Source organism: Battus philenor, unplaced genomic scaffold (genome assembly GCF_028537555.1).
Source record: "Battus philenor isolate CCGP_79_NKW_IND1 unplaced genomic scaffold, ilBatPhil1.0.hap1 SCAF_20, whole genome shotgun sequence".
NCBI lineage: Eukaryota > Metazoa > Arthropoda > Insecta > Lepidoptera > Papilionidae > Battus > Battus philenor.
In genome coordinates this window covers 9,908,427-9,922,200 of record NW_027181683.1, presented here as the reverse complement: position 1 = coordinate 9,922,200, position 13,774 = coordinate 9,908,427, and the positions used below count along the sequence as shown (strand labels likewise).

General features: G+C 34.6%; 1 protein-coding gene across 7 annotated transcripts in view; it reads right to left on the bottom strand.

The window, feature by feature from the left end:
- PIP5K59B (Phosphatidylinositol 4-phosphate 5-kinase 59B) overlaps nt 1-13,774 on the bottom strand; it is a 91,826-nt gene that overhangs the window by 30,799 nt on the left and 47,253 nt on the right. For all 7 annotated transcript variants that reach the window (XM_068766242.1, XM_068766240.1, XM_068766243.1 and 4 more), the window contains exons 4-6: nt 7,992-8,203; nt 3,961-4,125; nt 67-219 (exon numbers count right to left, since the gene is read on the bottom strand). In XM_068766242.1, the coding sequence (XP_068622343.1) occupies nt 67-219; nt 3,961-4,125; nt 7,992-8,203 (530 nt within the window). The remainder of the gene's footprint in view (nt 1-66; nt 220-3,960; nt 4,126-7,991; nt 8,204-13,774) is intronic.

The window sequence follows — 13,774 nt, the reverse complement described above, 5'->3', positions numbered from 1 at the left end:
AACAGATTGTTACCAAAAAACGCGACGAAATTTTTGACGAAAAATTTTAACTTTGTAGTCTATTACCTTCCTCTTATACGTCGAGCCCTTGAGATCGTACTTCTGATGCAGTTTGACAGAGGATGGCAGCAAATTGTTCATGGCCACCAAACGCACGTTCTTGCTGTTGCATTGGTAGCAATATAGGCCAAAGAACTTCGGTAGGAGCGTGCGTGGGTTCTAAAATCGAAAATACATAAAGTTATATTGATGACTTTTAACTATTTCTTTTAAAATAAAAAAATATAAAAAGTAGCATATCAAAATATCGTTTTTATCAATGCAGGCCGCTTCCAATCTATTCTATTAGAAATCAATAGGGGAGGCCTATGTCAAACAGTGGACGTCACACGGCTGAAATAATGATGGTGAATGTAAATTATAATGGCTACGATTTTTTTAATATTTGTAAACCTTTATATCTTTACGTTTAAAATCAAAAACAAAATTTTCCATTTGTAAAAGTTATGCAAAGTTATAATTCCGAATGTAATACGTCTTGAAAATATTATTCTGAATTAATTACAACATGCAATAAATGTTTTTAGACAGTATTTGTATTAGTTTCATGTGAAAGTTGTTGAGACAGGTCTGATGTAATTACCGCAGTTTGAAAGTTTGTTGCAACGGAAAAATGGTATGGTATCGTAAATATTTTAGAAATTGACGTTAAGAAGTTTTTATGCAAAGCAATAAAACGAGCAGTGACTGAGTTTTTATTGCTATATATAATGCTATAACTTTAAAAAAGGTGATTACAACTAACGTCCAAACGCTTCGAAACCACGTTCGATGGTCACCTTGTTTTAGTGTTCGTGGAAATTAGGAGGGAAAAGGAATCGATGTGAAGTTTGTACGAAATGTTTCATCGAGTCTTACACAACATATTTTTTAATTCTCCAGGGAAATTGCAGTGTCTGTGTTACGGTAGGGTTCTAGATTCCTAACATACGTCTTTTTAAATGGTTGCTTCACTGTTGTTTATTCGAGTTAAGGTAATAGCGACCTGTAATCAACGTTACCACACTCCATGCTCAACCAACTGATTTATTCCGGCCCTAAGTGCCATTGCGCTAATTTTAAGTAATCCCAAACTCCTTGACTAGTGAGATCGTAGTAAATAAGAGACACTTGTTTATATTTTCTATAGAACTTACTTTAATTGGTCAATGTGATGTTCATGGCTTTCTCGGTTCTCTAATTTCTTAACACAAATAAGACTACAGCTACGGTGTCCTTTAAACCTAACTCTTTGACAAAAAAATTGGTCCAACATTCCTCTATATGGCGAAACAAAAGAACGTCTTGATACTCTCGAACTCAAAGTGACAACGAGCCCTTCATCTATTTGCTAACAGAAAGTCTTCGAGGGACGAAAGAAACGTGATGCTTATTACAAGATAAAAAGGTAAAAGAGACGGCGGAGAAGTCGAATCATCGACACAACTCTGGACAATTAAGTTTATGGTGCCTTATACGCAGCCCACAGTCATAACCGATAGCGAAGGTTCTTCTAAGAAATAATGATCCGTGGTAGGGGTCACGAACCTTAGCAATGAGGATTACGATATATGTAGAAGTCATCAACTTATACATCCTACTGGTAAGATTAACTTCGTTCTTTGTACGTTAATTGTTCTCTTCAATGCTCGTAATAAATTAAAGTTAGATATAATTGCAATGTCACTGACACGAATTCATATGTGTCACAAACACATTTTAATGAATTGCGCAATAACTGTACCAGTGACGGGTGAACATTAAATTTTATCTGGGTTTAATGTCGAGTTTTCCGTAGTTTGATAATATGGGTATATAGTAACCTTTATTCTTTAACTGGCTATATATGCAAGGTTTTTCATACTTTAGATCGGAGGTTTCCGGCTATTTTCTCATAGATTACTTTCATTATTTTTGTAGAAACGGTTGACCCCCTACCAGAATATTTTACCATATTCCCAAAATAGTACAGAAATTGTGAAGAATTTTATGGAAATTTGTGTTAAACTGAATATGAAATATGTAAATTTTTATAAATAATACCTAGCTATTTAAATTTAAAGCAACATTTTAGTTCTTCGCCAAATCACGTATATGAATTGTGAACCCCCTCCCCACTTTCTTGTCATGCACCCTCGTCGAATATCCAGGGCATATTATTAACAACCAATTCTGACAGTTACGAGAAACACTTTATTTATACGTTTTTTTTTCTAGTTGATCCTTTTGATAACTTATAAAAGAAACCTATGCCTAGCAGTGGTCGTCCTGCGACTGAAATTATAAGTAAAAAAAAATATAATCATTATTAATCGACAGTTGTGACAAACAAAAATTTTTATAGTTATTTTTTTTATTTTCGAACATGTGTTCACTGCCTTCTATTGGAAATCTCTGGGAGAAGCCTATGTTAAGCAAAGAACGTTCTACAGCTGAAATAATAACGTAAAGTACTACATACTTCCGCTCCTAAAGAATCTCTCAGACGACTAATGTGCCCAAAGATGCGTCAGGTCACGTGTCAGCGCTGCCAAGCGTGTTATAAGATCGCCGTAACTGATTTACTAATTAATGTATAAATCTTTTACACTTGAAACGAAACATGAGAAAATTTACTACGGATCCACCACAAAAATACGATCATAATTCGCATCTTAAAATATATCCAGACCGACTTCCATTAGCATGCATTACGATCATCCCATTATGTTCGGAGATCTCAACTGCACTGATATTAACGTCAATCATACATTAAGCGGTTACTTGAAGTGTACAAACATTCGGTAAATCTGGTGGTGAGTAACGCACGGACGTTATTTGTTCCGATTTTAATGGCGCTGTTGCAAGTGCATTTACTGAGGTAAGATTTATATCACAATATAGCGAAATGAGCGTGACATTGTATACAAGGTATTGGTTACAGATGTAAAAGGTTTGAGTGTCATTATAGCTCATTTGCTGTCAATGGATTCACGCATATTACATATTAAAATAATTATTGCTTATCTATCATTGCCAGAAGTTATTGGCCTGTTGTATTCTAATAGAGATAATTTATTAAAAAGGTTAGTTGATCTATGGCCATTATTACATATCGATTATTTTTCGAAAAGATAATCTTTTTTCTCTTAATTTAAAACTGCGAACGAAACATTTGTTTACGTTGGAACGCAAATACAAAAATAATCGACAATGAAAAATTTAATTAAAATTCATACACTTGTACAGAAATATGAATTAAAATTATGAAATAAAACTTACAATGTAATGCAATTAATACCTAAAGTTTTTTTTTTCAATTAATCATTAATTGAATTTTGTGTGTGTTGGCAGAAGCAGGCCATGTCCTTTCTCGCAAAATAGCCCAAAATACAGCTGTTAATTGGACGTGTCGATCAGCGGTTTTAACACCACCGGATTATTTTGCAGGGCTTCTATAGATAAGCGTCTATATAGAACCAATCTAATTTACTCTAAACATAAAATTAAAAAACACGCACAGAAATTTACTCTGCGTAGAAATTATCTCTTTACCTCTCTAACTTTACAATCTAGCGCACTTTATAATAATCTGGCGTAGGCGGTTATTACAAAAGAATACTACCATTACTAACAGAAAAATAGCAGAACGATAAATCATGAAACTTACAATCAAGCCAACGGGCTCAATTTCTTTACTTTCGGAAAAAACATGTTTTTTGCTTCGTTTATCACACTAAAAATTGTGCAATTTAGGAAAGCCATAATCGTTTCAATGTTCTTATGTTAAAGATATAAAATATTTGGACCTAAGCTAGTATATAGTAATGAAAAAAAGACTTAAATAGTTTTCTGAGGTTACCTACCATAATAGCCTATTTTAACTTGACAATGGTTTAAGGGACAACCTGTATAAAGTATAACATTTGTAACGCAAGTCACCTGATCGAGGTTTAAGTAGTATCCAGGCAATAGCTTCTGCAGAAACTCCCCCTCCTTGTGCTGGACGGTCTTTATGATAAACTCGTCGTCGTTGGTCAGATAGAATATGCTGCCGGATGCGCCGGGGTTGCTCAGTTCGCGTAACGGTGCGCTGCACATCGACATCTGGGAAGGAAAATAACAAAACACAAAATCAACATACACTTCTTACGTCGACATGTATAAAGTACAGATGATTTGTGATATTTAACTTTATACTTCGAAATCTAATACATAAAATTCTCGTGTCACGGTGTTCGAACTTGAACTCCTCTGAAACGGCTTGACCGATTTTTACCAAATTTTATATGCGTATTTAGTAGGTCTGAGAATCGGCTACTATCTATTTTTCATACCCCTAAGTGATAAGGGTTGTTCACCCTTAAAATTTTTTTTTTAATTTTTTGACGAAATTTTTGTTTTTATTTTTTTATGATACAACATACAAAAATACATACAACCCTAAATTTTCACCCCTCTACGATCAACCCTTATTTTTTATTTGTTAATTAAAAACTTAATTTTTTTTGCAAAACAACGTTTGCGGGATCAGCTAGTAAACATATATAAATCCACTTCAGAATGTTCACACAGACAGACAGACAATCTTATTAGTCATCAAAAGACGCTGGAGGCATGACGGCCGGTATTGTTGCAAAAATATCCATTAGGCCTAGTTGAAAGGGTATCTGCATCGCCTTCCACATAAATATGAGGGAGACCAATGTCCTGCAATAAAAGTCATACGGCTGAAATGATCATGTTGATATATTAAGGCGACCGGAAAGTAATGTCGTTTCCGTCGACATATTTCATCAGAAAAACCGATTGATTTTTACCGCTTGATTGTGTTGATAGTTGATAACGAAAGTGACTGTATTGTTGATTAGAAATATAAACTTTTTAATATGTAGTCGTATGAATTAACTTATAAAGAAAACGACATTACTTTCCGATCTCCTTACTATATATGCATTTAAACAAATAAACATGAGATATCTATAAACGGTAGTCATGAATCACCATTTTCTAAAACCTCCTTTTACCTGTGTCACCTGTTGTCACACTAAGCTCACTCCCTCACCTTCAAATTGAACACTATGAGCGCCACCTATGTATTTTTCGTATTTTCATAGCGTATAAGAACGAGAAATTTAAATACGATGTTATGGGCGTAGCGTGTTATCACTTATTCCTTTTAGTTACGAAATACATAACATGGAAAACCTACAGTCGCAATTCAGACAGATAAGTCCACGCCATCAACATGTTATAACATCGTAAATAAAATAACATAATTTAAAATGCCATTTTTATGACAATTTTTAATTCATGTATTTAATCTGAAATGCTACATATGTCGGAAAGTGAATATACTTTTATCATCATTCGAATATGTAAATGCGATATCAGAATAAAATATATATAATAATAATATTAATAACATGCTGCTTATGACCGTACCGATAAAAGTTTAGCCTGCCGAAGTCCAATTGAAAACTACACATTTCTAATCTCTATTCTCTTGGTCACGTTACAACTTGAAAACGACTTTACCGTTTTCATTTATTTTCATTTTCCTTATACTTTATAAATGGTATTAATAAAAAACAAATAGTATTACTATATATTGCGTATAAGATTGAAAAGAAATTACAAAACAAAACCTCGAGAATCTTTGTGGCTTTGACTTTGACAGCACGCTTTGAACATCGCTTGTTTTGACAGTTCATGCGATGCAAATATGTTTTGTCGTTTGACAGCTGCGTGTTTATAGTTGACCAGAGTAATTAATTTTACATTTAATTAATAAATAAAGCGCAAACTAAAAACACGTTACAATAATTTATACTTTATATTGGAATTCGACACTGGCAGTCTATAATCTGTCGAGACAGCAGTTAAAAATAAATAAAACGTTTTTCAGAGAGATAACTATATTTATTGAATTAAATATCATTGGTAATCATAGTTAACTATGATTACTCATAAAACCATTTATGTATTTCGTACTCTTCAAGATTTTAACTCAATAATATAGTTAAGGTGGCGTAAAATAGCTGGATGCGGGCGGCGCAAGACAGGTGATCGTGACGATCTTTGGGGGAGGTCTATACCTAGCAGTGGAGATCCATAGGCTTTAAAGAAAAATAAGACTTTACTAATAAGTAAAGACAATCCTTACATTATCCGTACATTCCTTACTGTGCTTAACGAAAAACAATCCTTACACGTCTTTGTTATTCGACAAGGGTGATTTCGCCAGCAAGGAGCATGTTATACCCTGTGGTTTCTATAGAAAAAGAAATGTTATTTCAACTTTTTTTCCACGATTTTTTTTCTCATGATAAGATTCTTCTTTGTTACTTACTGAAAATATGAAAAAAACAGCGGTATAGCTGTCGTCGAATTTTCACTTACCGACACATAAGACGATACTTTATATTTATATACAGATAATATATACATTACAAACTAATAGTTTATAATATATAAAAACTATAGCATGCATTGAATGTTAAAGCAATTAACCGGCTATTATTCAGCTGCATGAATGTGAACATTTAGATAACTGACTAACCAACGTTGTTATTATTAGAATGTATAAATGAATTTTATAATGCATTCAATGCTATGTAAGGAACTAATCATTCGTCATGTTTAGTTGCTAAGTGATGTAACGAGTATATAGAGGTAAGGTGTTAGTCAGGCTCCTCTGTTAACACACGTTTGCCTTGTTGAAACAAAAAAAAAATGTTTTGCTGTCGATGTAAAAGCTTAAAAGGGGGTAAATGTATAACTTATTTGCTGTCGATTAATGCATGTATACGTTATTCGAAAATAAATGACAATGAAACATAATGACAGTATCATAAGAAAAAACATTTTCAAAAATCGAATAACTGTATGTAATAATTAAATCATATATTTAAGATTGATCATTTTATACAGGCTGACTGAAAATAGGAGTAAAAGCTTTAAAGTTTCTTGCTGTCGCATGAGCTTTCTCTCTCTACCTCTAAAGCTTTTGCTCCTATAACCAATCACCCTCTACACCAGATTTTAACAACATTTCAAAATTACAAAACTTGTTACTGTAATCTAATTTGGGTGTTGCGAAACAGTAGATAAATATTTGGACACTAGGCCAATCAATCGTCAAGTATAGTTCTCCGGATATCGTACAAAATATACACATGGCCGATCATTGTTTATGCTATTATTATATCAGTATACGTGCAAACATAACCTGTCTTAGCAAAACGGCTGTATTCTAGACTTTGACTATATTTTAATTTTACGCCCTTACTAATCAATGAAATTATTACAACAATACATTTAATTTTCAGTATGTACTGTTTTTAATAATGTTAATGCTGCCCAAGGGCTTTCACAGCATCGTCTGAAATATTTTCACGGAGCGAAAGGGTCCGAGAACATGTAAATTTTTTTTACATATTACTTTACGAGGTCTATAAAATGGTTTAAAATGTATGTAGCCTTGAGATTTAAAGTGGACCGGTGATCCCAGTGGTCTACTCAAAATGAGCGGTCACAATTCGGAAACGAGGATTTACGAAAATGTTTGTGCTAGCAGTAGTGAAGAATTAAAATGTTGTTGGTTTGACTTCACCATCAATGTAGGTAGATATTATATTAAGAAACTCAGTGACAGTTAGTTGTAAAAACTTGTAAATACCATATCCAGTATAACGTGCCGGGACTTCCAAGCGCTGCCACCATCTGCAACGCTTGTTCAGACGTGAAAAGGGACAAGAGAAAACTTGCGGTGTGGTCACATTTTTGCGAAATATACTTACATTTAATTTTCAAATCTTTCGTCAAGTATTTGGGAATATGGTGTATGTATAGCTAGCTAAATTTTGAAAGTGGTCTATGATAAAAAAGTCTAGGTATCAACAATCTATAGCCACCACCCATCAAATTCAATGTAAGTTCGCAAAAATATTTTAGTATTAACTCTCCCCTACCAGGAAATCGTCGGGCTGAATTCCGAAGAGATCCCTGAAGTACCGGAAGGCGATGGGCGCGTAAGTCTTGAACTTGAACTCCGAGTAGTGATGCGCCGGCGTGTGATTGGAGCCCTCGTGCGGGAAGTTCGTCGTCTCCACGGTCATGAAGTCCTGCATAAGAAGATCACGCTCCGGCTTCGACGCGAGACCACCGATCGCGTGCTGGATTCCTGCGAATAAAAAGGACGAGTTATTAAAATTACCTTAATACAGTTTATTATATTGCTATTGTAATAACACGAATATTAATCTTGCTAACGGGTTAGCAATGTTCTGCTAGTAGCTTTCTTTTAAAGAGTAGGTACGATCCTTAATTCACCGCGCATATTCTTGTTAGTTGGATTTCCTTTCAGTGTATGCTGTATTCAGACACTCTTTTATTTTTGTTCTTATACCATTTCAGTTTCATCATGATATTTCCTCTTATAGTCTATGAAAAATACCGAAGGTAAAAAAACATCTATTCCGGGACGCGCAGATGAGCATTAATTACCGAAGCATAAGGTATTTATTTTCCAACAAAATACTCTACTATTTCAGACTCATTTAGCAAGCAAGTGCGTTAGTGGTCATAACCGGTGTTACTGATTTGAAATATCCAATTAATTCACACATTATTACTAAAATTAGTACCCGTCTACGTCAAGTTATATAGTATCTAGATTAAGAAGAATTTTACGCTATATGTCTATTAAAGTTCAGATGCCTGATAAGTACATGTTGGTTAAGGATATATGTGTTTAAAAATCTAACTAACCGAGCTGCATGGCACCGTGTCCCCGAGCGGTGGAAGAGCAAACGTCGCAGCCGGTGGACGTGCCGCGATTCGCACACGTAAACACACTACCGTTCGCCTATGGAGTTTTCTATTTTTAATCGTCTACCGTTGGAAAAGGTTACGGTCATAGTTCATGATTTGGAATTTTTTTCTTGTTAGGCTAAAAGGTCTACTTTCAAAATTGATACTTTTATTACGATACGCCGGGCATGATATTTAATTAAATAACCGCTTTACTCTAACAGGTAAGGCCCCTTGAGAAGGGCCCCAAGAGATGACCACGAAGCCACTTAATACGCGTTTAATATTGCAAGTTAAGGCTGTATAAGGACTATGTTCGGCCTAATCCTTATCTATATCATCTATCGCTATAGTAGACTTAAATCTTTCTGTACAAAATTAATACACATTTATCGTTCTTGTGAGAATGCTCCGTGTTAATAGTTACTACGGCTGCAATCTCAAAAACGAATTTATTTATTTTAATGTTTAATATTATTAAATGTTAAAAACGGGAAATCTATTGGACCTATTGAAAACCTTAGAGCATGGTTGCATAGACTTATTAAGACTAGGGGCCACTCGTGCAAATCATGAACTGATGGCGGGCCGGCCTTCAGAAGTATGGGTAATTAAAGACAATAAAGAATTGATAATAATCAGAACCCAATATTTTTCGAATGTACGAGAGTAACAAAGAAAACAGCAAAAATAATTTTTGCTGTCGGCGGGACACCAGTATTCGACTGGCGGGCCGCTCTTTGTGCATCCATACCTTAGAGAGAAGTCCATGTCTAACCCATAGTTGAAATGATAAACATCAATACGCAAGTAATATACATAAATACGCAAATTATTTAAAATTTAAAAGCCCCTAGGCTAACAGCAATAACTGTACATACTTAATAATAAATTTATTATTGTTATAATTATGTTCATACAATTACGGTGTAGTTAAACACCTAGAGTCATGCGAAAAAAAATTCTAGTACAATTGGAAGAGGTTAACAATAAATGTACAAGTATATACATTGTCAAATGAATAATGTGAATAAAAAATATTCATTAATTTATTGCTCAAATTGTCCATTTGTTTACTGCGTTCAATCATCGCTACAAAACGCCGACGCCGTACTTCCTGTCTTATAGGAAGTTGCCGACGGCGTCAAGGCTATCGGTTTATCTAAATCATTGTCAAAAGCCAATGTACTTAGCGATTATATTTTGTTTTTGTTGAATTATCGATGAAATTATTCTAAATTGAGCCATCACTACAAATAATAATAACTACAAAAATCCTTCATACGTTATAATTCAGTTAATGGCCAATACCTTTAAAAGACCAAAAACCTTACTTTAACCAATATTATGAATTAATAGAAAATATACCAAAACCCTTACTTTAACGAATATAATGAATGACCTTTAAAATTTTATATACAAAAAGTTTTTTTTAAGTACCAAAAAAAACGGAAAAAACATTTGTCATCGGAAAAGTGGATGAACGGCGGCAGTCCCATGCGCTGGTTCAATCAGGTCCGAACCATAGTAGCCGAGGCAAAAAACACCGTGGAACACCGGCATAGATGGCTTAACATAGTATAGGCGTACCTTTCCAAAAAGTGTCACGATCCTCAATAGCGGATAGGACGCAAGGAGGATGTCATTAACATCTTCAATATTTTAACATTAGGACGTCCACCGCTATACATGATCAACTCTAATAGATTTTCATCAAGAACAATTGGAGACGACCAGCACCTAGCGTCTTTCAACGACCTTAACAAGATCATTTGTTCAGATTGTAGGTGGACATTTTACGCTACGCTTGCAAGTCCGTGGTTTCCACTCCAGAACTTCAAAACTCAACATAATACTATACAACTATGATTTATAATATTCTTTTTATAAAAACGACAACATAGCATAAAGTCGCGGGATGTGGTTAGATGCGGGCAGCGCAGGACCGGTTATCTTGGCGAACTTTGTAGGCGCCCTATTCCTTGCAGTGGGCGTCAATCGTTTGATATTATGATGATAATGAAAAACGACAGCAATGAGGCATTAAGTAAGAAAAGGACCAATATTTAGCCACTTCCGCACATGTACTAGCAATCGTGCAACAAAATACATCGCCCACCAGCCCGCTGATAAATGTGTATGCGGCAAACAATGCGAATCACCCAACTGGCACCGCCAAATCACTCAACACGTTTTTCACCCCTCCACAGGGCATCTTCAGAAGTTATGTTACACCGATTAGTGCCAAACACAGAGTCACTAAGGCAATAATCGACTGCTATTGCATTTGCGAAAGTGGCTAAATATTGGTCATTTTCTTACTTAGGATGGACTTCCGCAAGGTAACGCCTGATTCCATTAAATAATGAGGCATTACATTTACAACACTTGACTAAGTTCCAATTATAAAATCGTTTTATTAAATCGATAAAGATCAGCGTGGCTCATCACTAAATTTTGTTCGTTCAGTCGTGTCATTGAGTAATCGATATCTCAATGGTAGGGAAGGGTATTAGTAGCTGTGTATTTACATACACTTCTAGCTAAAACCCGTCTGCCTTTACAAAGGGATATTCCGAGAAACCCGTAGGCATTCTCCATTCGGATAGAGGTAGGGTATCTGACGAATGATATCGCATTAAGTATAATCTATATGGCCAATAACAAAAAACAGCGGTAAACAGGGTGATTCAGTATATGCGCAAAAGGTTTTAAGGGGTGAATGTAGCTCATTTGTCAGCGAAAGCTGTAAAACTATAACACTTAAAAATTTAGTTTTTTCTCTAGAAATACAACAGGTCAATAATAACTTATAATATAATAGTATAACGTCCGCGGGGACAGATAAAAACAAATTTTTAACTAGAAATGCTTTGTCTTACTACTATATATATAATTTTTAAAAAGAAATTGCCTCGAGCGATGAGACCACCAGCCTGTTTTATTTTATTTGTCATAAAATGCTATAGATTTAACAATAAGCAAGCAAATATAAAATAAATAAACAAATACAGGACTAATTTTAATTTGAATAACTGGCAGCCAAAACATGCGCTGTGTAAAAAAATAAAAATAAAAATCAGATCAACAATTGATCTACTTACAAAATTTCATCTATTTTAAAATGTTAACAGGTAATTATTCTTTTATGTTGTTATATCTCAATGTTTATCGTTTTGATGTTACACGTATAATTAAAGATATTAAGTTAAGAAAAATGTTTTCGCGAAACCACTGAGCGCCGCTACTTGTTTACAAAAAGAAAACGAAACGTTCACACATGTGGGCAAGGGCGAGAGGTGCTAAGTAAATTAATGAAAGTGGTAAAAGTGAAACTTCCGAAGCGAAAACTAGTTCCCTTAATGAAGCCAACCGCATCTCGGTCAACAGTGCAATTATTATCCAATTTTCAACGACTCGGAGCCTTGATAAAGAGCGCCCTGTTTATTTTTTAGTCCAAACTTATTTCTACAGTTAAATGGATTATCATAGTTACTATTCGGAAATTGGTATATAATATATCGGGGGCCAATATACTATTGACATGAAGGCGAGTGATACGTTATACCTATAACAATGTCGAGCTATACAAGTGTACAATTAAAAAAAAAACCTTGACACGCTCTTCTGTTCGTAACTTTGCTATCACTAGTTATGTTGCAATTACGGACGGGACACAGCTCTTACATAATAACTGTTTCTTTTTGACTTGACTTTTTGTTTTGACTACTGCTGATCAAGTGGAATTTGCAGATTCCACAGGTTCGGTGGCAGAGCGAATATAGCGCTTAGTTTATAATTTCTTTTAAGATTGCAAAGCTCTAGGTTTACCCGGGGGATTCTCAAATGAAACCGCTTCATACTATATTACCAGATTGGGAGGCTGTCGAGCTTTTAGCGACGGACGCTCCATGAAGTGTCTACGTGCAAGGAACGGTGACTTTAGCTTGAGCTGTTACTCTTTACTAATATATATTTCACATTCTGACACGAGAGTGCCCGTGAGAGCAGAATCTCAATAATAACCGACCAAGGGTTACTAGAAGCAAACTAACATCAATTTTATTATGGACACAGTTAATGCTAGGAAAATGAAGTGCCGAAATAAACTACCAAAATACTTGTATCTAGTATGATTGACTTTCTTACGACAACGAATACACTACATACGTTATCGTTTATGCCAGTCTAATCTTGTTTGAGTCATGTCTGAATTGATATATTCTTGATAATTTATTTAGTATTTTCTCTCCGTGTATAGTATCAGTGGTAAATCAGGACCGACTGTTTCAACCGCTCCGAAGCAAGCCGAAAATAGAGTGGTGTCAAAGCTACTTGTCAACACGTTCATTAAAACATATCAATACGGAAACTACCTTTCGTTATATTTAACGAAGAAGAAATACCGTATTATAAAACTGAGTATCTTTCAAAGTTGTTATCTGTGTAGAAAGTTTTGCAATTTTCAAGTTTAGACATTGGAGAAGATATGTTCGATACGAATCGTTTTAACTTTTCCGTCAGAATTCGGTGTAGGGTAAGATTAATGGAAAAGAGAAACATTAAAAAATCACAAAACATTATGTGCTTTTTATCATCATCATCATCCTTTAAGTCGTAAGACGTCCACTACTGGATATAGACCTCCCTCATAGGTTTCCAATAGGATAGGCCATCTGTCCAAACTGAATAAGCCTTTAAATAAATTCATTTTTTTTAAAAATTAATAAAAAAGCCTTTCGACATGCGAACATGTTAGTGTTTGACAATTAGAAGAGATATCTAATCATATTAGTATGTTATAAAGGTTAAACGTTAAGTATACGTAAAAATATCAACGCTGAATATAATTAACGGTACAAGCGTTCTCTTACTGTGGCTTTCAGCTAAAAGTGACGTAATGGTATAATTAAGAAACAAGGAAATAGTGCTCTTTTTTATA